Genomic DNA, 27,144 nt, shown 5'->3' on the forward strand with positions numbered 1-27,144 from the left:
ATATATGATAGGCAACCGAGATGGTGAATATTAGGGGCATATTTAGTTGGAAGGAGTTAGATTCTGAAATGGAAATGGAAATAAAAGACTCTCATTCTAACTATTTATTTAGAGGGAGTCCCACTCCCATTCTGATTCTAGAAGAAAATGAAAATTTACCTCAATCTCTCAAAATCCAATCCCTACTCTCCCCTAACATTTAAACCCCATTCTACTTCTGATTCTGGTCATGAACCAAACGTGCGGGTAATATAGCAATTCTGGTTCCCATTCTAATTCATTCCAATTCCAATTCTAGTTACAGATCAAATGGCACCTGATTTCTCCTCGAATGCTCCGTGTGCCCTTTTGCCCCTACTAAAATTACTTAGAAACTAAGGGTGCATTTGGTTTGCGACCGGATTGAAATTGAAATGGATTTCAATGAGGAATGTGTGGCATATTCTCCTGCGCATTTGATTCATGACTGGAATCAAAATCGAAATCGGATTGAGATTGAATACTAGGAGAGATTCAAGATTGGGTTCCGAAGGATTGATACATTTTCATTTATTTTTGAAATCAGAATGAGAATGAGACTTCTCCCTAACCAAATGGCTAGAATAGAAGTTACTTATTCCCATTCTCATCCCAAAGCACAACTCCCTCCAACCAAGCATGCCTTAAAGTTAATAAATGGTGTTCTCCACATTTGTGATGGCTGCATTGCTATTCATAGGTTTTTTTTTTTTTTGGGGGGGGGGGGGGGGGGGGGGGGGGGGGATAAAAAATGATTTCACTCAATGAACTATACAATAGCGCTGCTGGTAATATTTATATGGATAGCCTGTGAAAACACAACGTGTATATTTTTTTTACTTAGGCAAAAAAAGAGAAAAAACACAAAACAAATCCAAACAGCCAACACAGGTATTCCAATCCAATGCACATAAGAGTAAATCATATAGAATTATAAAAGCCAGGCAGCGACAATATTAAATGTCAAAGTAACCAACTAGAATTAGAACAGCAACATGTTCATCAACACTAATAATAGGATTCCTATGCTATTGGATAGCTATATATCCGTCTCTATGATTGGGTAACGTGGTGATGATGTACAACTCTCTGCGGTGCAAAGCATGCATGGTAGAGGATCCAAACTCATCAACTTTTATCTAATGAAAGCTCGATCTTAGGCCTATTTAGGCTTGATTGTTACACCTCCAAGAATGATCCCTCCCTTCCACCACTCACTATCATCTCCATACATGCTAAACGCCACTTTGCCCCTGGTGCCGGAAATCAAGCTGAACTCCCCACCATGGATCTCATGCCATACGTTGCACGCTTTTCTATAATTCTCCAGGACTAGAGTTTTCCTGCTCTTTTGCCCGTTTGGTAAGGTCACTTGAAATGTGATGTGGGATGAGTGCCACCCAAACGCATCATCCTTAAACTTGATCATGTAATGGACCTCATATGTTGAACGAGAGAGTTTCTTTGCATCCAAGGTCCCCTTCACTTCAATCCAGTTCACCTGAATGAGCTCTGCACCTTCATCAAACTTCAACTTACTGGCCAAAAAAAAAAAAATCAGCATAAATTAGCATCATTTTAAAAGCTACTGTTAGGGCTCCCAAGCACTCGCACTTGAGATTTGCATTAGTGGTTGCACAAAATGCAGGTCTAAAACCAGGGCACATCGGGTCGTCGAGTACAGGCTAAACCTTTAGATCAAACAGGCTGATATTTTTCAGCCATATTTTTATTTGGCCAAATTGTGGGATAGATTTGGTTGCCAATCTGAACCATCATCCACAATGTGCACCCATAATTTTTATGTTCCATTTTTTGTCATCTTTTGTTCGCCTACTTAAGAGATAATAATACTTAATATAAAAAAAAATGCATGTCTGATACCTTGATTCATGTTTGTTTAGGCGCACCCACTGCCAGAACCTTGAGTCATTGCCCCACGTTATGTCCAAAGCTTTTGCACGGAAGTGAAAGCCATCCCTATCTTCCGATACTCCCTGTGAAAACGTAATGAAAAGTAGTTGTATCTGTTATTAGTATCATGCATCAACTAGGCATGAGAAAGTTGATTGAATAGAAAGATGGAAATCGGAAAAAATTCATTATTTGACAAAAAAAAATCAAATATAAATCTGCACATATATTGGAGTAGTCCTATGTCAAAATATCATTTCCAAAAGATTAACGATCAAATCTTCTCTTGTTTGTCAAAAATATTTCAATTTTTTTTGTTTTTATTTTCACATATTCACAGCAAACCAATGAATTATGACATAGAATTCTTTTCAGAGAGTAAATATTTTTCATGAGCATACATCTTGATCAAATTAGCATACAATCATAACAATCTTAACATAAGATCGTTTTATGCTCGGGAAAAATGTGGCGATGCATAATTTTTAGAGCATCAAACATATTTCTTCACTTGTTTTACGCAATTCTTACAAGAGCCCATATATATATAGTTTCCATTTGATAATATTAATCTAAAACTCCGACGAAACTGCTCGAAATTTTCCTTTAACCAATATGAAAAACTAATAACAAGATTTGTTTCCAACTTACATGATCACCTGTCCAGTGAGGGCCATGGGCTTGGTGGCTCATCTTTAATTTCGTCTGCTTTGTTTCTCTTCGGTTAACCCTGCACTCTTCCCTTTGGACCTCAACTATCTATATAGCGTATATATATATATAAGCTTGAGCTATGCCTAAGGAATCCGCTTTTATTGAAAAGAAGTTTTGAATCATCAGACCATTAACTCTTTTAGCACCGTCCAGGCTTGCAAGATTCCGTATAACTTCTTTGATAAAGTTATACGTGGAGGATAAGACCATGTTAGGCATCACACACAAGTATTCGTCATTTAGTTTGATACGTGAATATCTCTAAGACAACGTCTTAGAATAATACCTAACTCGCCTTCCAAGACAAAGTCTGCCGACTTCAGTTCATTTCCGAAGGCTCTCCAGAATATCATCTAATGCGAACATCGACCTAAATGAATCTATGATTTGCTGGTCTTTATGGCTGCAGCACAAAGTACATAGTCATCTAAACCCAGAACATATATATATATATATACTATGATCAATCCGTTTTCACGAATTTTTTGAAACTATGGGCTAACTCCAAAACTGGCAGCTGGGAACAATCCATGCATGCATGTTCCTTTTCTTGCACTCGTCTTTTCCTGGAATAAGTTTCTTCCCCGGGAGGGACCATACCAAATCTTTTCCTTCTCACTGCCTCCTCGGCCGGCACGCTGCTCACCTCGGAAACGGAAGTTTCGTTCGCCCACGAGGGGAAGGAATAAAGGAAAAAGGCCATATCGCGTGAGAAAGAAAGGTGTGAATGAAAGAAACCACGGGCGAAAAAGAAGGATGCGGCTGAGAGTTTCAGAAAAAGGAATTGGAATCGAATACGTCGGTTGCGAAATTTGATCTTTCTATCACCATCCTCGTCATCATACAACAGCGGCTGGTTGGTAATTTTGAGAGACCCTTTGGTTCTCTTATTTCCTAATTTTAAACATAAAAATGTAGAAACATATGCATACCATTGTTCCGATTTTATATTTTTTAAAAAATATTTAGTATTTCTATAAAAATAAATTAATTAAAAAATTAGTTAGTTTATTTATCAAAGAAAAAACAATAAATTCATGTTTTTCACTGCAACCACTATTTTTGTCATCATACCCATCAGTGTCGTCCCTATCATTGTTATCGCCTTGATGTTTGCAACTGGTTATTATTGTTACTATCTTCGCATATCATCCTTGCTGCCACCATCCACACTGTTGCTGTCATTATCACCGTATCAGCTATCATTGTTATCACCTCCACCACCATTTTCACCTTCGGAATATTGTTCCCATCCTTTGCCACCACTCTTTCCTCACAATATCGTTGCTGCCTCCATCGTCGTTGTCGCTACTGCCTTCGTTATCTCATCGTTGCCCTGCCACTAACATCATCACCATTGCTCTTTGTCTTCATGGCTAGTTTCACCGTTGTTGCCACCACCACCATGTTTATTTTTCAAAAAAATAATTATTATGCATAATATATTTATATTTTTAAGATGTAGAAGAAAGGCAAAAGCATATTTTTTTTATTTTAAAAATAGAAAAAATGAAGCGAGGTCAAATGGCACCTTAATATTTTGCTTCTATTTTTAATTTGTATCACGGGATCGATGCCTCTAAGCTTGTACAAGTAAAATTTCTAGCTATACCATCATATATGTAATTTTGATCATCCTTGGAAAATTAAACTACCTATAATGTTTATGCACGTTGGTCCCTAAAATAATGATTAAAGATATAAATTGATTTAGAAAAATTATTAGACTCGATGTGGATTATTTCGGCTACTAAAAGTTAGGCTAGACAGGTCCAGGAGAGATCTGCCATATAGGAAAACCAAATCGTATACAAATTTTTAGAAGCCATAACTTGGACATACGACATTCGATTAAAATAATTATTTTTTCAAATTGAGTAACTTTTTGAGCTTCATGATGTGGTTTCATCCATGAAAGATGCAATGCGCCAAATAATCAGGCCCATATTTCATCATTTGAACTCTGAAACAAGCCGGTCAAAGCATTTTTTTTTTTTGAGAATGATTTTGATTAGGCGTCACTTCCAATAAAAAGAATTTGGCAGAGTATTTCAAAGTAATGTTTATTTTCACTAGTAATGTTTATTTTAGAAAAGCTAAATTCTATTCGAACTAAAAAAGAAATCCGACATAAATTGTAAAAGAATGGATCGCACTAATATATATATATATATATATATATATATATATATATATATATATATATATATATATATATATATATATATATATATATATATATATATATATATATATATATATATATATATATATATATATATATATATATGTATGTATGTATATGTGTGTGTGTTATATCTCATTTAATTAATCATCAATAAAAGAAAAGGAGATCTATAACCTACTTTTTCCAAAGTTTCTAAATTTTCTTAAACTTTTTAGAAAATTAGAGTTGAGTGATTTGAGGGAAAAAATATCAAATTAGAAGATGAACGACCATCAAACAATAAGAATGCATATTATTTGATGTGGTCTATTTCTGATGGCGGCCATCCAACCATGCATATTATCCTCCATCCTTGTCATGACAAATACCCCCTCGATTTCATACTCATTTCCTCGTACATTTCAAATGGAACAACAAGCAACATTATGCTCTCGTGATTCCATTCCCCTCTCTCTCTCTCTTACGCCAATTAGATAGCATGCTTTACAAAAGAAAAATATGATCTCTTTCGCATAGCTGACAACACACCATCGCACCAAGCCGACATCAAGAATGATTGTTTTTCGCAGAAATTTCTTCAACCAGAATGTCCTTGCAGTGTTGTTCATCTTTAAGAAGCCACCATCAGAAGATGAACAGCCATCAAACAACAAAAATGCCTATTATTTAATGCAGTCTTTTGCTGATGGCGGCCATCCAAAGGTGCATATTATTCTCTATCCTTGTCATGACAAATATCCCCCTTGGTTTCAAACTCATTTTTCCTTGTGCATTTCAAACGGAACAGCAGGCAGCATTACATTCTCGTGATTTCATTCCCATAGCATGCTTTACTAGGGAAGAATATGATCACACCAAGCCGACATCAAAAATAATTATTTTTTACAAAAAAATCTTACTGCAAGGTACTATTAATTTTTAAAAAACTATTATAAAAAAAAATGAACGGCATCAAACAAAACTATCAAAAAAAAAAAACAAAGAGTAAAGGGGGGAATCCTATCGCTCCCGCGCGGCCCCTCTCCCCGCCAAAAAGGGGAGAATCCCCCCAAACTCCATTTGAGTAGCGATATCTGGTGAAAGTTGTAAAATATTTTCGCAGGGTTCAACCTCTCTGATGCCAGAACTTGAAGTATGCTTTCCATTTGCCGAAGGATAGGCTATAGACAAATGAAAATGGCATCCAACCATCTGATTGGTGTTCTTGGTTCACTTTTATCCTTGGTTCCACAGATTTGATGATAAATTTTGTGTTTGTAACCAGTCACAGGGTTGAACGAGATTTTATTCCGCCAAAAGAAAGGTCGCTGACTCAAAAATTTTCCTCTCATGCTGGATTTTCAATTGGTGAAGTTTGTTTTTTTATATAGCCTATCGATGAATCTCAGTGAGCCATGTTTAGGGGAGAGTTTTGATGAAGCTTTAATCATTATTCACCATTCATTTTACCGATCTATTTACCACTGCACTCAAACTAGCAAAAATTATTAGGATAACTGATCAAAGAACGGTCAGAAGACTCAGAAACATGTCATCATATGCTTACCAACGATCTCTTATCAATGGAAACTATCTGTTAAAAAAAATATATTCAACTTTTAATTGATAAGCAAGTACAAGTTTTAGGTTCCAACCGGGGTGGGGCATCCCAGACTCTGATGCGTCCGGACTTCAAAACCTATCCATATGGAGAAAGAGAAGTGCGAGGAAAGGAAAGAAGAAAAGATTTAAAAAAAAGTAAAAAAAAAAAAGAATAAGAAAAAAAAAAGAAAAAAAAAAGGAAGGTGAAAGAAAAAAAAGAAAGAAAGTAATATAGGAAAAAAAAAAAAAGTAAAGAGACACGGTGGATATCTACTAGGATACACTATCAGAACTACTGTCTGGATGGGGCAAGACAGTAGAACATCCCATTCTATGGAGAGAGCGGGGCGATAGAGTATCCTGTTCTATGGAGAGATCGGGACACCGCCATCCCACGGAATTTAAAATCTTGAGCAAGTATGCATATGCTCACGGACTCAAAACCTAAAGATGGTTTGGATCAAAAGACCCATTATTTGAGAATGAAACGCAAGATTTTCAAAAAAGATCGTCGCATCTGTAGGTACCTTAATTTGATACTAATTTTGAACCTCCAATTCATCATTTAACAAGTATTCATGAATCAATGCATTACATACAACCACATAATTTACCGATCAAATAAGAAAACCTAAGAGGACAGCACACTAACCATGTCATGCTATAACTAATGTACTAAACCACCACCTGTTGTATTAACTTCTCCAATACCTCCCTGAAACCTGAAGTGGACCAGGCACCCAGATTTCAACTTCAGTAAAGCTAGACTCACCAAAAGGTACTAGCTACAGAAAGGCATACTGGAACATTTCAAGAGGCAGGAATTATAGAACCTCTTGAACTCAATGAGACCTGGTGAGGATCCAAATGTACCTCATTGGAAATTAACAAAAGACCATAATTCTTCATCAAATCCTCGTATACTTTTCTGAATTTCGGGTGATTGAGATGCTCCTTCTATTCTTCTCAATGGAAAACTGCTACTCCTAAGAAGATTCCGATCTTCAAGGACAGAATGTTAGCTTTACCTCTTTCCTCTTCAACTAGAATTCCAAAACTATCAATCATATCCTACTTCATTGCCTAAATGCAAAGCAACTGTGGATGAATCTGCCAGAAATTCTTAAATTCAAAGGATACGCTCCCACTGCATTGTAACTAGGGTTAGCGACAGGTTGGGTCAGGTCAGATTGAGTTTGGGTTGGGTCAACTTCAGGGCCAAAAACCCTCAACCCGACTCATTTGTAGTTGGGTTAACAAAATATAAACCCATATTCGACTCATTTATTTATTTGTAATTGGGTTTCTCTCATTAATGAATTAACTCAACATTAACACAGTTCACTCTGGAAGAATCTGTTCCACTCCGTAAAATGGAATAGTTAATTCTAAAGTTATCCCTAAGTTTCAAGATAGCTTCCGTGGCTTGTGAAGGAGCAATTGGTGAATGAAAGATCATTATTTGATTTGTTTTCATAGTTCTAATCAGAATAACATCTTTCAAATTTAAATTTGTAAATTAAATTTTAGAGCAAATTATAGAAATTCTTCTGAGATTAGGAGTAAATTATATTTACAATCAATAGCCTGAAAAATCTACGCTTACCATCCTTAAGTTTATTTTTATCCAACTCTTTAACTCATAACTTAACAAAATATTAGTCGAATTGTTAACCGTAACTGGAACCCAAATGCCACTATTTGATTACAAAAAAATTAAATTTAAATAACTAAAATAACTTTAAGTAATATAATAGGCACCCAACGATAAAAAAATATGTGCATCCTTCCTCCCACCCAAGGCACTTTCGACTTTTTACATGAGGTAAATGACTTTACTAATACTATTAATTTAACTAGGCGTGAGTGTTAGATTTTACGAACTATTGAATGTAAATATAATAAATATAAACTTTAGGAGGGATTTCTAATTTATTCTCAAATTTTTTTAAAAAAAAACTTTATTTTATGAATTGAGTTGCTTGATTGCTAGAGTGCCCATGACCAAATACCATATGACTTTTCTGAGAATTGATAGCGGTGTCTTGCCTTATTTTAAAACTATTGATCATGATGGTTTATAGTTGCGGCATTTTTGATTTAGTCATTCAAATTTTCAAGGCCTAAAAAATTATCTTATGTAAATATGTTTAAAAGGTTATCCTGCATAAATCATTCAAATTAGATTTGTGAACGTTGTGGTCTTGGAAACCAGCATAGAGATATCTCTACAAAAAAGCAAATCGGTTAGAGCCACTAAATATCTTTGGCTTTTCATATTAATTTACGCAAGATGACTCTCATTCTGAGTGGTAGCAAATATTCTATTAATTTGTAAGGATATAGTTTTTCCATCAACACTGTTACAGAGGAAACAAAAATGGAATTTTCATTTCAGCTGAATGTAGCATGGGTTAATCAAATGCTAGAAACGTTGTACAAGACATTAATACATTTATCATGTTACAACTCAATTTGGTGAACATCTAATGGTTCACGCCTGGGAAAAAATAAAATAAGAAATAAAAAATGGAAGGCAATGCTGAAGCTCTTGGTCTCTGTTTTCTTCTTCTTCTTCTTTTTTTTTTTTTTTTTTTTTTTTTTTTTTTTTGCTAGAGTCTCTGTTCTTTTTTCATCAGGCACTTTGATACACGATTACCAATCAAGGAAACCTGGGCCTGCCCTTGAAAGCAATTCCTTTCCAGCATCTTTACCCATTGACACCATCTCCTCGAGAGCATATGATCCCTTTCTTGACGCCTCCAATACTGAGGTTATTTTGAGAAGAAAAAAGAAGGCCCATAAGATGGTTAATCAATCACAAGGAGCAATTCTAGAGATATTTTCTTCTGTTCTTTCTCACTTGAGATATAACATGACATTACCTCGAGTTCCATCGGGGGATGCCACCAAACCTCTGAACACACAATATCCATCCTTATCGCGGTAAGCGTATCCAGCAATTGGAGTGCGGCAGGACCCATCTAGGGTTTCAAGAAATGCCCTTTCACACGCCACAGCTAATTTGGTTTCTTCATGATTCAGCGAAGCTATATAATTAGCCTGTTTACAAAGTAAATATTGATCCAGACCCAATATTAGCAGGTAAGCACAACGATTGACATAATAGTATGATGATCAAGTACAAGTTATAGGGTGCATTATTCTCAAAATTTTGATACCTCCGTCCCAGAAAAGAAAAACAAAACAAAAGCAAAAAGAATGAGGAAAGAAAAGAGACATTCAGTGGCGTTATGCATATATCCTGAATTTTTATTTAGCAATCAAAAATAACTAAGTGTTGCAAGTTTCTTGCAAAAATAGTTAAAGATGAACTGCATGTCATATACGGATTAAACCAAAATAGAACAGAGCCCACTAATGAAACAAGTTCGTTGGTTTTAACCGACCCACCCCAAATCAAAGCTTTTTTTATGTCTAACCACATATTTGACATTTCAATACACATATATATGTGTAAGTATATATATACAAGTGTGGGTGTCCGTATGTGCATATGCAAGGAAAGGCTAGAGGTGTCAGTAGAAGTATAGGTTTGGTTAGAAATATGACTCGACTGAGTAATGGTAAAGGTATCATAGAGGAATAATAGTTAGAATTTTTAGTTTCTGTTAGGTTTCAAGTGAATTGTGAAACAGTGTAGGATTTCAAGCAAATTCTTTTTTTTTAAAGTTGTTAATCGTACATTCCATTTCTAGATACATCACAGATTTGTATAATATTAAATTATATTTCAACATGTATGGATACCAGAAAAGTCATTAAAACAATGCAACCACAATGAAGTTTGATTCCCATTCCTTTTACTCTCATAAATGAAATTAATGTTACCACATCATGCAGCACACACCATTTTCTCATCATTGCTTCTGCAAGCAATTCCAATAGCACCTTGAGCAATTGCAGGAAGCATTTCTTCGACTGATAGTAGAGCTGTGACATTCTCAGTCATATGCAGCCGCTTAAGCCCTGCCAGTGCCAACATGGTTGCTTGGACCTCCCCTTCATTTAATTTCTTTAACCGTGTCTGAACATTGCCTCTGAAGTTAACCACCTGAGTTACAAAAGCAAGCAGGTTGTGAAAACCTCATAATTTTTGCAGTACATCATCGAACACTACATATCTTATTCTAAAACATGTCACAGTAGCAGACAGACAAAAGAATCTCATCCTCGTGTCATGGAAAGTGCCTACTACGATAGAAAGGTTTGTACCTAAGAATATTTAAACAAGAAATTGAACTGAAGCAAGTCGTGAGGAAACCATAAAATGAAAAAAATTGAAAAGAGTGGAATTAATTGAAATAAATTTCAGATGAAAAAATTCGGAAAGATGAATAAACATCAAACTTGTTCCCAGGATACATGGAAGCAAGGTCCGCCATACCGGCACCGGTCGGCGTACCGGTGGCCGGCCGGACCGGTACGGTACCGTACCGGCCGGTACGCGGTGGTTTCAAAAACCACAGCACACGGCGCTGTGGTTCTAAAAAAAAAAAAATCGTACCGGTGCGAAAAAAATACAGATTTTTTTGTCGTTCCGGTACCGGTCTAAGACCGGACCGGCATTCCATGCATGGAAGCATACAAACAAAAGATTAGTGTCCCGATTTTGTAGCTCAAACATATGGAACTCTTTAAGTTGCCTAGAAAATTAATCCTAGTGATCCTTATAAAGATTACAAGTCCAATTTAAAACTTTTAAGATGAATATGAAACAGGCTTTAAGTCCTTTTAGACTTTCTAGACTCCATAGATTAGAGAATTATACTTTTTCTAGAAATCAAGAAATTAATTTTGAAGTCCTAGTGGTCCTTATAAAGATTACAAGTCGAAGGCTGTTTTTGCATTTCTAAAAAATTAATAAAATAACTGAAGTATTCCAAGAGCATTTTGAGGTCAGCTTATCATACATATAGGTCGACCATATGTCAGCTGCCTTTTTCTGTCTGATGGATATTTTTCTATGATATACTATGCTATGGCCTCAAGCTTTATATATTCTTATCTGGCACCGAAAGGCCCCTCAAGTCCTGTGGTAGGATACAGTAATAAGACTGTAAGCACATCTGAGCACCTTTTTCCCATAACAATATATGCACAATAGGGTTAGTGCCATAGGGCAAAGCGGGACATGTTCGACCTCACATCTAACCAGTGTCAGGTCGAACGAGCCCCCTAGTTCTTGTTTGAAGACTGGAACATTAGCAACATGGATTAGGATGACTCTGCGGTACCATTAATTCCTCTATCCAAGGCAATAAATATTCCGTAATTCAATCTCAAGATCCCATGTCACATTACAAAATTTAGTATGAACCATTGTGTGGCATTTAAAGTACAGGGTATTAAGAGAAAAGGGAAAAGGAGCAAGATGCTATCTGTGTTACATGGACTCAGGTTCTTGTGTTGGCTGTGTGTGCATGTCTAAGCATCAGATCCTCTCAACATCTAGGAATTTCTTCTTACAGAACCATGTTTGAATTTCATCCCAATTCCCAGATTTAAGTGTCCAGAAGGGGTACAGTAGGCTAAACCAAAGAGTATGGAAAATGTAGGGAGCAATAGAGCTGTAACAGGTTAGGCTTGGGCCTTGCCCGAAATGGTTTGGATATTTGTAGGCCCTGTAATTACATGTCAAGTCCAGGCCCAGAATGACCTGCAATCAAAGGAAAAATGCTACTTGAACCCTAATATGGGACAATTAGCTGCTTACAGAGCTGACATGGCAACATGAGGTGACAGCTCTTCGTGGAAAAGAAACTCCACTCCAACTCTCTCTTAAAACAGCCCCCTTTTTAAAGCAGACCCTTTCCTTTCTTCCCTTGTCCCTTCTCTCGTCTGATTAAAAGGAAATAAATTTCTCCCAGCTGCTTGAAAAAATGAACTATTGACTGAGCTCCTTTTTAACAGCCCTCTGTAAAGCCGCATGGTGAAAGATCCCTTCTGTTTTAGAAACTCTCTCTACCCATCAAGAAGGTACCCCAATGATAAATGTACAAGATCCATTTTCATGCCACAGACCTCTGCTTACTCTCATTAAAGATCTTTATTTTGGTTTGTTAGGGATCCACATCTTTGCATTTAGCCCTAAATAAAGCCCATCATATTCAAAGAAAAGAAATATATAATTAAGGATTAGGAACAAACATATCCTTTGGCTTGCTTGGATTGCAGTCTAGTGGATTGAGCAAGACTACAATGATAAAATTTCAATGGCCAAAGTTTTGTGTACTTTTCTAGCCAGATCAAGAGAAAACATACAGCTGATAAGAATAGGCTGAGCAGAAAATTGTTAAAGCTACAGTTCGTTCAGGTTGTCAGGATCCTTTACTAGATAATTGACAATAATTGTTAATGATACACTTTATCTGCACCCTTCCCCTCAAATCCCATGTTTCCATGGTAAATAGCAGTCCATAGGCACATTCATTGCACATGTCAAGATCCAGTTAAGAATAAATAAAACCCAACTAAGGAATTGGAATACATTATGACACAAGAAAATAAAATGTAATTAGATATGCAAAACTTGCCCAACTGGACAGAATATGGTCTCTTGATCATGACTATGGCCATCAAAAGCAGCAAAGGAGATGGTGATATGGTATATCCATCTGTCAAGGAAAAGGTCTGAACTGCTTGTGTTTTGGCAGTCATTCCATTTTTATCGGAATGTATTCTGGAACTTTTGTGTCAAAGGATTCCAAAGCAAGAGTTTGAAAAAGATCCATGAAGTAAGAAAATGGGATCTTGATTACAACAAATTACTAGAATATAATAAACTAACATTAGTGTCATTGAATGTTTCCGTGCCAAAGCAGCAAAAAAGATAGTTTACCAACTGGAGTTACATAGCAGCTTTAACATGTCACAACAAGTAAATAATTGAAAGCAGGAGCTGGGGATGGATGGTCATGTTCTGTTTGCAAACACGGTAGAGTTAATACACATGATTCAACTGTTTTGCTCTTAACAAGAAGCACTTCCACAAAAAGAAATGCATCTTGAAGACAAGTCTAAAGAACTTTAATCTGATTTACAAGCGCAAGGAAACACTTCCATTTAGGAGTTTTGCATTGAATTCATTGGCTAATGCAGATCAAAACATGATGTAATATGCAATTCATATCACAACCATTGGCAAGACACAATGTTTGTGATTTGTGCTAACCAAAAACAAAATGTACAGCGATACACAATATTACATGCAAATGCAATTTGGCAAGTATTTTAGTGCATGCATTTATCCTACCTTTGTTTTTTTTTTTTTTGTTGGGGGGCGGGAGGGGGGTTAGTTTGAATATTGTCTTTGTTATTTATTCTAAACCTCTACAATATACTGTAGTTTATTCTAATCATTTATTTTGTTTTCTCCATAATGATGACACTTCATATTATTCAATTTGTTCTATCTTTATAAATGAAAATTTTATATATCTAAGAAAATTTAGCAACAAGTAGCACATATCCCTAGCATGGCCTGGATGGTCATGTTCTGTTTGCAAACACGGTAGAGTTAATACACATGATTCCACACTGTTTTGCTCTTAACAAGAAGCACTTCCATAAAAAGAAATGCATCTTGAAGACAAGTCTAAAGAACTTTAATCTGATTTACAAGCGCAAGGAAACACTTCCATGTAGGAGTTTTGCATTGAATTAATTGGCTAATCCAGATCAAAACATGATGTAATATGCAATTCATATCACAACCATTGGCATGACACAATGTTTGTGATTTGTACTAACCAAAAACAAAATGTACAGCGATACACAATATTACATGCAAATGCAAATTGGCAAGTATTTTAGTGCATGCATTTATCCTACCTTTTTTTTTTGTTGTTGTTGTGGGGGGGGGGGGGGGGGGGGTTAGTTTGAATATTGTCTTTGCTATTTATTTTAAACCTCTACAATATACTGTAGTTTATTCTAATCATTTATTTTGTTTTCTCCATAATGATGACACTTCATATTATTCAATTTGATCTATCTTTATAAATGAAAATTTTATATAGCTAAGATAACTAGCAACAAGTAGCACATATCCCTAGCATGGCCTGGGGTGTCAAATTAGTTGGATTAAATGATGCATTTTTTTTTTCATAACACGTCTAGTGCCCAACAAGAATAATTTAAAATAACCTAGATGGGAAGGGGGGAAAGCCAGTTCAACCAGTGCATTGTGGTGGTGTAGATTGTTTATCTTACAGCATTGCTGCATATCTTTTCAGCATGCAGACTAACTAGTCTTGACTAGCATGGACATGATGTGTGATAATTTTAGACTCAACTAGGATTGCATTATGCAAAAATAAATCCATTTTCAGTACAAGTAACATTACACTTAAAGAGAAACATACATGTCTTAATGAACAAAATTGCAGAATTTCATACAACAAGCTGAATTTTTCCTCTTCTTTCTCCCCTCTTTTATTTTCTATAGCTTCCACCGACCAGATATCTAAAGCTAAGCAGTTGGATCTAAGTCTATGTTGTGCTGTTGAAAAGGTTTTCCGATGCTGATTTTGACAGTATTGATAGGCCTCTAGCAAATAATGTTGAACTAACAAGGTCAATGGCCCAAATGTTGTTCTTGCAATAGTATCCATCATATCGAAGGTTGATGCAGATGAATTGATTGAGAAAGAAATGTCTATCAGTTATATGCGAAGCAGTCAGTGTATTATCACATCTCAAGACATGCAACCTACCTTGCTTGCTAGTTCCACATAATCTGTTATAAGCTTTAGTACAACTATGCAGACCAACAGGTCTTATAGAAATTGGTCAGGGTTCACTATGTCAATCCCTCTTTGCAATTCTTTCCCATCATATCCTACATTCTCAATCAATCCAGACTGTTTGAATCCTTTACGGTGGCTTCCCATATTGTTTAGCAAATCTTCTTTGATCCTTCTAAGGTCTCTTTCCTACACATTTCAACACCATCTTCTTTCACATGCCCTTAATAACTTATGCAGTTGTGTTAATCGTTATCTGGTGCAACCAATGCCATCTCCCAGCATTCCTTTGTAACTCCTTGATTACCTCATCATTCTTTGTGTTCAATGCTCATCTTATATGCCCTTGGTTGATCCAATAGCTTTCAGATTTCACGAGAACAGAAGACAAAGACAGAAGAAAGAAGAGAAAAGAAAAGAGGTAGCAAACTATCACTAGGGACCTAAGGATATTCCATGAATTTGAATTTCACATTTCATATGACAAAAATTGTCAAGTAATAATAGCTTTCAAGACTTTCAAGATGGTTTTGAACTTGTTTAGACATGTACAAGTGCAATTCATTCACCACCTTGAACCAAGAGTTAAAAAATATCAATCATCATATATTGAATAACAAGAGTTTTGCTTCGCATGGAAGCTTCTTGCGAATGTGCTAAATTTAATTAATTACATATTTAAACTCCACAAAGAAGAACAAGTTAGCTCTCAAAACAGTATTTCAGTCACATACAACTTTGGGATTCTATATTCAATGATAACTGGAGGGAGAGCAATGTTACTGTCAAGATCATAACCATGAGCATCAAAGCGCTGAATGAAACTATCCAAGGGAACTCAGCATCTTAATAAATCCTTAAAGTGGCAAACTAAAGAGAAGAGGGAAATTAAATTTAACTTCTCAAATAGCCAAGTTGGGTCCATTTAATAAACCAGTAGAGGAAAAAAATTCACACAATAGGAAGGTTGGGGAAATTGCATGGAGCAAATCACCCATTAAGCAGTTAAGCCTGTGCTATATGGCTAGATAGAATGAAGTCACTATTTCCATATCAGGTTATTCCTAGAAAATGAAAAGTAAAACTCATGACATCATTTAAGAACTTACTTTGAGTGATGGATATCTATAGAGTATTTGAGACTGTCTCCTAAGGGAAGCACTTCCAACAATGCTTCCAGCTGGAAGCTCTGAAAGAGAATTTGCAGTCAAACAAATAAATGCATCCCTTACATCTTCTCTGGGAAGGTTGCATGGTAAGATCATTCCATCGGGAAAATATGTAGGAACATCCTTCATCGAGTGAACTGCAATGTCAATTTTGCCCTCCAAGAGGGCCTCATCTATCTCTTTCGTGAAAAGACCTTTGCCACCTATATCTGCTAGTGGTTGACTGAGTATTTTGTCACCTGTAGTCTTAATAATTATTATCTTGATAGCTCCATCATCAGCTAGCTCAGAATGAGCTGCCATGAGTTTGTCCCGTGTCTCATATGCTTGCGCAAGTGCTAGTGGACTGTCCTACATATCCATCAGAAGGAATATCATCCAAAAAGTATAAATAAAAAGCATAGTTTTCAAGCACACTTGATATTGATTCACATGCAACATTGTACACATAATGAATTGCCAGATGAACAACTGAATTGTTTGAAATATATCTGAAGAAAGGGAATTCAGCTACTGATCCATGAACTTAAAATCACATAATGCAAAGTTAATATGACTTATAGTAAAAGGTAGAGGTAATTTAAAATATCCATAAACCATCCAGCAACAGATTTAAATTATTGAACAGACGGAAATTAATTGCCTATTTGACTAGCCAAAACTTTCTCACTTTTCAGTTTGAAAGTGATCAACAGGATAAACTAATTTCAGTGTCCACATTTTACCCTAAGTGACAACTCTTTGTGCAAGAATCTTAGGCCATGTACATTATTGAGTCACTGAACCAACTGTGCGTCAATTAAGGCTATTTCTACATGACCTAGTAGTTATAATAAGATTTGGCTGAAACATCCAGATTTTATTTCTAAGGATTTCAACACAAACAGTAAAATTTATAAAAAAAGGCATAAAAATAAAAGACATAAGAAAGAAGGCGTGATTGGAATGGGGCTGGAGGTATTTCCTGTTATTAGTTTTGTTTGCAAATCAAAAATCTTTAGATATCAAATTGCATGGTACAGACAAAGATCCAACCAAAGGCAAAACAAACAGGCTGAAAACCATATCATCTATAGAGAGAAATTATCACACACATGTCTAAGGTGACTGATGTCTAGAAAATAACTACAACTAAAGTGCAATATCCTTCCTTTTTAAGCGCACGAGAAGCAATGGATACTTGAGAATCTAACCTGAGGAATAACAAGCAACCAAGACAGCATAGAATTTGAAAAGATGTAATTTAAAAACAGTGTTAAATCTACTGCAGTATTTATTAAGATCAAAGCCTCAAGACTGAACTGTATTGATATAAAGTCTTCTCGTACAAACAGAGAGAACACAAGAAAAGGAACGTTACATGATACATAAAACCTGATAAAACTGACACTGAATGAAGACAGATCCCATCTTCTTTCATCGGTACAATGAAGGTGACTTATCTGTCCTGAGATAACCAGAACTTCATCAACAAATCAAAAATCAACACTATATCAACGATAACATGCAGCAAGGTCCAATAAATGATACAAACAGTCTAAGAAGATAGCCTACCAGGGACATAAGAGAACATCTACTACACCAAATGCATGAAAAAGAAACAGAATCCATAACCTGATTTATACACAATGACATAAGAGAACATCTACTACACCAGATCTTCCCTAGATGCAATCATTAAAACCATCAATATTCTTTTTCGTAGTTGCTAGCACATTCCTTCACCCAAATCAAGCACCAAAAAGAACTTCCATACAAAGCCCACCACTTCTAGTCTTAGTTCAGATTGATCTACTCAAATCTACAGACAGGTGTTGGAGCTCTTATGCAAGAATTGCTAAAAAAGTCCTCCATTTTACTGCCACATTCAGAAGTTCCTTTTAGATTAAAGATTGGATACTGATAGTCTTATCTTCTCTATCACACATTACATAGTTTTTATCCTTTATCTAATTCTAAATCTTTTATAACAATAAAGTTCACCAAAAGGTTTTTAGCTTTAATATAAATTCTGTACACCATAAAGAGTCCTATAAATCCTGTTGGTACAGAGGGTTTTAATTTAAAAGTCCTCTTTCGGCTGCCATCTCTTTCATCCTCTATCTCAAGAAAAATTTGTTGTTATGAAACATAGCATTTCCTCAAACTCTAGATCCCCTCATTTTTTTTCTTGAGAGTTGGGAAACAGGTCATTCTGTTTTTTATCACCTCATAACATCTCTTATAAGTTACCCTCCTCTCATAAGTACAATAAGAAGTCTAGGAAGATGAGTCCCCAATTCCACAAAGCCATGCCAAATTCTCCAAGGTCCAAGTAATAATACCATGCAAGAGATGATTATTAATTAAAACTTTAACACTTCATCCATCCTAACTACTCTCTAAAGTCCAACAATTTCTCACTCTTTAAAGCCCTAAAATACCCCACTGATTTCTTAAGTAATTCAAATTAGACTTAGATCTAAAGCCTCACAACTTCTAGAAATAAAGCTCAAGACAACTCCACAGCCCCATTTTGTCACTCAAACAAAAAAGATGCCTACAGAAATGAACAAATATGAAACTAAAACTCTACTAAGACTGCCAACCTTGACGCACAAAAAGATGCCAAACCGAGTGCAAGCCTCAAAAAGGTATTTTTAAAAGAAAAATCCCAACTAAAGGAACCTTCAAGAAAATACTTAACAGTAAAAATAAAACTAAATTAAAATAATGATGATGACAACCCATTAAATCTGTAACACCAGCCACCTCACTAGACTACAAAAAAGGTAAAATCCAACCCATTAAAAAGAAAACCTCACTAGACAACAAAAACCCAAGATCCAAGTAAACCAGAAGGGAAAAAAAATCCAATTTATGACATGGAAAACCTCACTGGAGTCCAACAGAAGCAAAAATCCATATAAAAGAAGCTAAAAATCCAACGTTTATCTGGAAATTCCCCATATTTAGCTCAGCCAAGCACTTGTATCAAACAAAAACACACAAATTATACGAATTAAGATCTGTTGAAATAGAAACCAAGCAACGAAGCCTACCTCCCTCTGGTGCCAATCCTGACGAGGGAGACCTTGGTCTTAGCCTCCTCCTCCACGGCGACGGCCGCTCTGACGACCGCGGCCCTCCTCCTGGGGGATACCGAGGGGAGCCATCGAGAGGACGCCGGCCTCCTCCCGTGCCTCAGGTTGGCCGGAGCGGTGATGAGAGGTTGGTAGGCGGTGGCCCTCATGGCGATAAGCGCCCGTTACTCCTTTGGGCTAAGACCAAAGATTGACAATGAGGAGAAGAAGAGATGGTGGTGGTTGGAAGCCAGCCTCGGATCAGACTGGGGAGGGGATAATGTGAGTTTGGATTGACCAATCACACCACTTCTCCAACACCTCTTTAATCTCTGGATCTCACTTTCGTGCTTTTTTTTTCCGGCGGTGTAAAGAAGGGAGATTTCACTTTAGGGATTGAGGGCTGGAAATTTTGAGTTTTGAGTGGGTCAACCTGAACCCAACTACTCCCTGCTCGACCCGAAATGGCGTAGCTTGAAATGGAAATATATATTTTTTTAATTGGAAAATGGTATGGCTTCAGGAGACTTTTCGGACCAACTACGTTAAGCTGGGCTTTAAGGATGACGAGCGGATGGATTTTTTCGAATATCCGATCTAGCCAAAATTCTAATAAAATCCGTTTAGCAAGATTCTATAGAATTTAGAAAAAAATTAAAATTTAAAATTTAAATATATTAAAATTGGGAACGTTTTAAGATTGGATTCTCGGATACCATCTAATATATATATATATATATATATATATATATATATATATATATATATTATAAAATTTTACAAAAATATATATCCAATAGAGGGGTAAGAAGATTATGAATTTATTCAAGTTTGAATGGGAGGTACGATGTATTACTGTTTTTTGCCTCATATACTTGATATTACTTATATTGGGTCATTCTGCAAAGAATTTTCTTTTTTTTCCATGGCATCTTTTTGCAAAATTTTGATGGGAGAGACAACCTTGGAAGTACTCAATTTTTGCATCCATTTGTATTCTCACATTCTAATGAGATTGGCCCTCTTCCAACTTGCTGTCTCATACTAGCCTCCAAATCCAAGATCTAAACTTAATGAGGTTAGACAAACTCCGAGCTGAAAAGATTGGTTGGTGAGATTATTGTGGTTGTGGTTGTGTTCGGACGAACTAGTAAGAATGGTTGGCTATGGCTGTGCTTAGATAAAGAAGGTGACCTAGCGCTGACCATCCTACCTGAAAATAAGAATAAGAAAAGAAAGTCCACTTACCGAAGTTTGCTCAGCGGGGGACCTTTCAATGCTTAAGTTAGGTAGAAATCTTAGAGAAACAATGGATATTTAAAGAGACTAAGTGAGAGCGTAGAGGGAAAGTATAGTGAACGCATATAAAAAAAACAAATTTAGAGGTTCCATGGGCACTGTTTATATGAAATGAAGGTTAATGTCCGTTACCGAGTAAGATGAACATGGGTCTAACTGCTTGGTAACGGCCCGCACATCATATACACCATAAATCTTGGTGGTGCAGATTGTGCGGTAACCGCTCAACCATTGTCACCGTCATGCAATGCATAAGTACACTATATTATAACCATCTCTTTAATGGACTTTAACAGCGTTAAATGTGCTTTGAATTGGAGACATGTGGCTCATTATTATTGGTGAGTCGATTTGTTTTGGTCGGTATAACAGCTCAAGTTGGTAGCTCAGTCAACTACTCGGGTTGGCAAGTGGGCTGATGCCAAGGTTAGCATGTCGGTCCGCTACCAAGGCCAATAATAATCACATACTGACAAATATATACCATGTCAATAGCAAAATCTAATAATAATAACTTAGTAATCTCCATTCACTCCATGCCAATCTAATAATAAGAATTTTAGTTCAATCTCTATTGGAAACCAACTACGGAAATTTAAGATCAAACCGGACTATTCATGCGGTGAGCATTGCTCGGGGATTTGAGGTGAATTACATATGGTGGGAATTACTCGGAAACCAGCCTTTAGTCCTGATGAATATTTGGTGATCAGTGCTCAGTTGGTCCAATGCTGGCTGCCTGAAAGAAATCTGGAACTCCCCAGCCACCTTGATATTTTTCTGATGGTGGCTTTGCTTCATGAGTCAACCTGACATTTTTAATAGCTAACCATCTTTTAGTTGTTAAGCCTGATATACCTCGCCAGCACGTTTCATATCAGCTTAAATTTTCGGAGTAATTGGATTAGTTAACAATGAGGCGAAGCCCTTCCATTCCTTTATGTTTTTTTTCTAAAGAAGATTATTTTATCTGGTATAGGTTCTGCTTAGAGGAGCATTGAGGACCATTCATGATGGTCAGTGAAAAAACCACTGAAAGTATAACATGATTTGAATCTTCTCCAAGTTCAGAGGGAGACAAAAAGAACATATTTGATGAAGGGCAAGTGAAATCTGAACCCTTTTCTAACTACAGCTAAAACATGCTATCGTCAACAAATGATTAACCATTTTCTTACCACATATATGCTGTCCATAGATCAAATTATTTCGTGGATTGGATCTCACTTGTCTACGGCTCCATTACATGTGCTCGGGGTAGAAGTTTTGTATAAATGTATCGCCGTATTATTAAGTATTTTACTTTAAGTTTTTTCTCTATAAGAGATGAAATAGAATAACCCGGTTGAAGCATAATGATCATACGTCTGTAATACATTGTATGTCCCGTAATAGATCCCATTCTTCTACCCTTTCTCGGGAGTTGATAACTATTCATAGCTATTATATCACGACCTTGAGCATAATTTTTGTGATTAGCAACTTTCATGAACACTTAAGAGGATAATGCATCATGACTCGGAACAGAAAATGACAGTCCTAGCTTCCAAAACATGAATGCAGTCTCAAAAATAAAGAAACAAGCAACATCTCTTCTTCTATTTAACATGTACAAACAAAAAGGCCTTCTCAGTTCGATATCTATCAACATATGACTGAGGCTTAACAAGAGATCAGCAGCCCATTATGCTATAAAAAAATTAAATAAATTCAACATGAATAACATTGTGAAATGCTTTTGCTGTATCATTCACATACCACACCTGCCAATAATGCTGTAGATTGTGTCATGTTATGCAACAGTTGCAAGTCAGTAACTGCATTTGCACATAGATATCCGACTAATGAGCCAGCTTTAAAGGAGTGTGATCCACAAGAGGTCACCAATAATAGTGCACTCAACCGGTATGAGATATAATAAAAGAATACCTTTCCCAAAATATACACCATCCATCCGCTTAACTTGGTTTTATAACATCATTGCTTTCCAGTTGCTATAGCATGAGACATTGTTAGTCCCATAGCTTATGCTTTGAAGGCTAGAGGCAGACATATCTGTCATCCATATCTTTGGGCCCCCAGATTCTCCCAATATATTGAAAGCATATGAAGCAAGCCTGATATCAATTCCGCATGCCCCTGGAATGCCCATGCTGATCAACTTCTGTGTTCTTGATAGCACTATAAGGCTGGAAAATGTAGAGAAACTATTGCCAACAAAAACATCAGCTCTTGAGCAAACCTCGTAGTCGATTGCAGACCGGATGAGGTAAGGGTACTTCTCGTAGATATTCCAGACCCCTAATCTCTTTTTCTCATAAGGAAGAAGGCCATCTTTCCAACCACTCAACATAGAACCATCTTCTAGGAGGCTGTCGGCGACGGCAAGATAAACCACGATTGGCTGGTGTAAGCCAGTAATGTGGGCTACCCTTTCCATAATCTCCTCTTTACTACTGCAGATCTGACTGATATTTGATTTCTGCTCCAGCTTCTTACAATGGATCATCCAGTCTTTCTCTATTCTCATGTGGACAGCTATATAAGGCACAGGTTGGTCTACAGAACCATCTGAGTTAAATTCTTTCTTAGCAATATCAACTTTACTTCTTTCCTTAGCACCTATCTCTCTAATCCTGGATATAACCTTCATCGCCTCATTTTCTATTTCATCGACCAATACCAGACACTCGAAAATCTTTGCGTAGTCCTTGACAGCCCAATGATCACGCCAAAGGAAGGGATGCTTTCCAACAATCCGAATTACCTCAAACTTGTCAATTGAATCATCCCTGCATTGTTTTAACTGATTCAAGTCTCGCTCTATGGTCCACTTCCTGCCACTTCCCTTCTGGAGCTCAAATGGCTTGGTTTGATTTGAGAGATCAGAATAACGGCCCAACCGGACGAATCCATGGCAGAGGGAATTGAGCTTCTCAAAATGGAACAACTTATCAAATGAAATTGGCTCCAGTAAGTCAATTTCTTTGTAAAACAGAGAAGCACTCAAGCTAGGCATTAGAAGAGTTCGATTCAAAAATCTTGCAGTCAAAATTGCTCTTGCAAATGCTATTTTCTGATTATTTAGACCCCAAATAATCTGAGGAACCTCCACAAATTTGTCTCTTCTGACGCCTAATTGTGAATTAGAAGCAGTAGAGGCAGGTATCCAGAAAGAACCCCTCTGTTGAAACAAATGAACACCAGGGAAGGGAGAAAGGAGAATAGTTCTGAATACAAGAATGAAGATTACCAATACAAAGCACCTGCATATAACTGGCTTCATATGGCACATGATCAGCTTAGGAAATTGTGAGCTCGTGAAATCCATCGAGATCTATCTTCTTTCTCATCCAATGGATCTACTTTGTCCTAATCTTCTTTTATGACATCGGCATGCTCTGATAATGATGATATCCCAAAGGTAACGAACCCAGGAAGGTCCACTAATACTCATGGATCTTTGCATAAAAGGACAAGGAGGTGAAGGCGGAGAGAAAAATCACCAGTCACACACCATTCACAACACTAAAAGGACAAACTCCAATTTATTCCGACACTGGTAAGAAATATATGAAATCTTTCCCTGGTTGGTTATCTTGTTCAGATGAACAATTCTCTCCAACCATGCCATCAGATCTGCAGACAAAGATGATAGGAAACATGAAGACATGAGCAACTGAAGCGGATATCAAAGGATCTTTAAAACTCCCGCCACAAAATCCTGATTGGTCAATAGAGCTCAGTATTTAGGAACCTGGGGCACATACCTCATGAGTCAATGACCCCCAAGGTTTAAGCATTCAAAGGAACATGCATCTGAATCCATCCTTAACCCTTCTCCAATCTTCAGTTTCACCATTTGCTGCAAATTAAGAGTGAAAAAAAAGGATTCAGAAATCCTCATCTTATTTTTCTTGAGAAACAGATATTCATTGCCAACCATAGACAAGCTCCAAAATTTTTACTACATGCCCAAAACCATATATAATCAAAAATACCTTATCATTACATTCAAGAAACCCCAGAAGACATAAACATCATTGTTTAAGCAAAACAGTTGGCAAACCGGCCTTGCATTGCATTACAGTAATGAACTGAGAACCACATGGCATACGATTAAGATAGAGAAATCCTTCAAATTATACCCTTCCCAGCTTCTAAAAGACCTAATTTCCCCTGCAGATATTAATAAGTATATTTTCAAGAAAAAATATTTCATTTTCATTTCTTTATTTTTGGTTTCAGCAGTGTAAACCCCTTAGTTCCTCATGTGGGAATATCCTTGTGCATCCAGGTGATACATAAAACTAAAACTATTTTCATATTCTTTAGGCTCCAATTTTTTCATCTGTACACATCCACCAAACAAGACAGCAGCTCCATTAAAACACATTGCTCTGATCTTTAAATTTAAAAGCATCTAATCCAATCTAAAGCTACCCTTCAAATAATATCCTATCTTCCAATTTACCCAATAAAGAAAATTTCAAGAAAAGTATATTTCTACAAAAAATAACTCATTCATCCAATCCCTAGGAAAAAAAGAAAGAGAAACAACAATAGAGCTCTTACTACCTATTCATTATACAAATTGTTCTTAAAAAGGCACTCAGAAATGATCCTGAACAGGAGAGGATCCCCATACAGTTCCCACTAAAAAAATCTATACAGAAAGATAAGGAAAAAAAACTTCAACAGCAGCTATAGAAAATCTCCAAAATTCTTGTCTTCTGCAACGGCACAATAAAAAGAATTCAAGAGAAGCCTATTTATGTTAACAAAATTTAACAGAAAAAAAAAACATCATTTCAAGTCCCGGCAGTCCTGACTTTCCACATTCCCAACACAAAACAATATCCCAGCAAAGTTAATCCCAATCCCCATTTATCCAACCAAAACTCCCAAGCCAGCAAAAAATAAATAGAGAGAGAAAGTGGAAAAAAATCATTTGTGAAAGAAAAGATTGGAAAATTTCTATTTTTTACTCAGTACAAGCACCGAAAAGACCCATTTTCTACTCATGCGCACACCAAAAACAATAGTTCCTAAAAACCCATCACTACAATCTGAAAAGAAAATCCTGTACAACTCCTCAACCTGAGCCTCTGTAAATCAACCAAAACATGATACAGGAAAAGGTACAGGGAAATCCTTCTTGATCAACATAGGAAAAAATGAAATAAAATAAAAAAACTCACTCTCCATCCAAATCCAAACTCCAAGAAACTAACATCGCACCTAAAAATGAATCTTCTTTTCATTTCATCTTCTCCTTAAATGAATCGATGGATAATTCCCATCTTCTTCTCCAACAAAAGAATCTTTGCGGGAGATTTTCCATCCATACTAGATACAGTTTCTCCAAAAAAAAGAAAAAAAAAACAGAGGGTTCCCAAAAAATACATATTTCTCTGAATCTAAGCTCCGTTAGGGACCCATCTTGCCCACATCCAAATCAATAGTCCCAACAAAAACCCTCATAATAACTAAATATAATTTGCAACAAGTACAAGATTTTATTATGAGGGTGCAGATGATTTCCAATACCACCAAAAATGCACTCTGACAAGGAAACTGTCATATTCAATCAACAACAGAAGAAAAAAACCATCTGAATTTAGAAATTAAAGAAAAATACAAATAAAAGATCCAGGAGACCATTTCCATATAAATCCATAATTTCAGCAAAAAAAAAAAAGGAAGAAAGAAAGAAACAAAGAAAGAAAGAAATTCCAATCCAGAACAAGATCCAATATCACATCTATAAATGATTGAGAGGAAATTGATATCATGAAATTATCATTGAACTCCAACACCTCAAAAACATACCCTGACAGCCAGCCTCTATAAAGCTTGTACAAGAACAACCAACAAACCACATAAAAAGGGATGGGGGTGGGAGGAATCTCAAAGACAGGATTAGGAAACAAAAAGGGGAGGGATTGCAATTCCAGTTTCTATAACCTGACACTCATATTGGGGGGGTCAAATTTAGACAGAGAGAGAGAGAGAGAGAGAGTTAAATGTCTATGGCTTTTTGTGCTCACAGGGGGATCTGCAGCTTTGTTGCCTTGTTGGGGTGTGCAGGAGCCTTCATCAGCAAAAAGGATGGGAAAGCCAGCCTGAAACAGCTGGCTTCTTTGGGGGTGGGTATCTTCTGGGATTCCCAAAATGCCCCTTTCCTGTTTGTGGCCTTAGATTTTGTTTAAGGGCCAGGGGGGAGCTCACCTGAGGACTGTGGTGTGTGTGCCTTCAAAAAAACCCCTGCAATTCTGATCACTGAGAGATTGGGAGAGATTTTTTTTCTTGTTTTGGTATAAATTTATCTTATACTTTTTTATGAAAAAAGATTAATCTACAAGATTGTTTCTGTTTCATTATCAGCTTCCACCCTGACAATGAATAAAACTTAACCTGGCTTTCTAGGA

General features: G+C 36.5%; 3 protein-coding genes across 5 annotated transcripts; all 3 read right to left on the reverse strand.

The window, feature by feature from the left end:
- Positions 1–912: 912 nt before the first annotated feature.
- On the reverse strand, positions 913–2,716 carry LOC120111833 (uncharacterized protein PHLOEM PROTEIN 2-LIKE A4-like). The gene is made up of 3 exons (XM_039129751.2): positions 2,584–2,716; positions 1,903–2,015; positions 913–1,556 (listed from the first exon to the last, which is right to left on the reverse strand). Exons 1-3 carry the CDS (start codon positions 2,623–2,625, stop codon positions 1,181–1,183), a joined length of 531 nt encoding a protein of 176 aa, XP_038985679.2. The 5' UTR covers positions 2,626–2,716; the 3' UTR covers positions 913–1,180.
- A 6,062-nt stretch (positions 2,717–8,778) lies between these two features.
- Positions 8,779–19,799, reverse strand: LOC103723965 (porphobilinogen deaminase, chloroplastic-like). 2 transcript variants are annotated; one of them, XM_088708967.2, is made up of 5 exons: positions 19,394–19,799; positions 16,293–16,698; positions 10,287–10,490; positions 9,301–9,478; positions 8,779–9,183 (listed from the first exon to the last, which is right to left on the reverse strand). In XM_088708967.2, the coding sequence occupies exons 1-5, from the start codon at positions 19,582–19,584 to the stop codon at positions 9,071–9,073; spliced, it is 1,092 nt and encodes a 363-aa protein (XP_088565093.1). In that variant the 5' UTR covers positions 19,585–19,799; the 3' UTR covers positions 8,779–9,070. The 2 variants fall into 2 exon arrangements, with proteins under 2 accessions (XP_088565093.1, XP_088565094.1); XM_088708968.2 differs by lacking the exon at positions 19,394–19,799 and adding an exon at positions 17,713–17,787 and having other exon boundaries at positions 16,293–16,703.
- Positions 19,800–22,285: 2,486 nt separating this feature from the next.
- LOC103723963 (O-fucosyltransferase 23-like) lies at positions 22,286–26,898 on the reverse strand. Of its 2 annotated transcripts, none has more exons than XM_089926705.1 (3): positions 26,764–26,898; positions 24,484–24,578; positions 22,286–24,352 (listed from the first exon to the last, which is right to left on the reverse strand). In XM_089926705.1, the coding sequence occupies exon 3, from the start codon at positions 24,042–24,044 to the stop codon at positions 22,683–22,685; it is 1,362 nt and encodes a 453-aa protein (XP_089782831.1). In that variant the 5' UTR covers positions 24,045–24,352; positions 24,484–24,578; positions 26,764–26,898; the 3' UTR covers positions 22,286–22,682. The 2 variants fall into 2 exon arrangements, with proteins under 2 accessions (XP_089782831.1, XP_089782830.1); XM_089926704.1 differs by having other exon boundaries at positions 26,546–26,845.
- Between the last annotated feature and the right edge of the window lie 246 nt (positions 26,899–27,144).

Source organism: Phoenix dactylifera, chromosome 12, assembly GCF_051530095.1.
Source record: "Phoenix dactylifera cultivar Ajwa chromosome 12, Ajwa_hap1_PhDact_Kaust_v1.1, whole genome shotgun sequence".
In the NCBI taxonomy this organism is placed as follows: domain Eukaryota; kingdom Viridiplantae; phylum Streptophyta; class Magnoliopsida; order Arecales; family Arecaceae; genus Phoenix; species Phoenix dactylifera.

Coding starts and splice junctions, on each gene's coding strand:
- LOC120111833 (XM_039129751.2), bottom strand. CDS start 2,625: ATGAGCCACCAAGCCCATGGCCCTCACTGGACAGGTGATCAT. Junction 2,016..2,583: donor CTCACTGGACAGGTGATCAT/GTAAGTTGGAAA, acceptor ACGTTTTCACAG/GGAGTATCGGAAGATAGGGA. Junction 1,557..1,902: donor CTAAACAAACATGAATCAAG/GTATCAGACATG, acceptor TTTTTTGGCCAG/TAAGTTGAAGTTTGATGAAG.
- LOC103723965 (XM_088708967.2), bottom strand. CDS start 19,584: ATGAGGGCCACCGCCTACCAACCTCTCATCACCGCTCCGGCCAACCTG. Junction 16,699..19,393: donor AGGATTGGCACCAGAGGGAG/GTAGGCTTCGTT, acceptor TATGTAGGACAG/TCCACTAGCACTTGCGCAAG. Junction 9,184..9,300: donor ATCCCCCGATGGAACTCGAG/GTAATGTCATGT, acceptor AAATAACCTCAG/TATTGGAGGCGTCAAGAAAG.
- LOC103723963 (XM_089926705.1), bottom strand. CDS start 24,044: ATGGATTTCACGAGCTCACAATTTCCTAAGCTGATCATGTGCCATATG.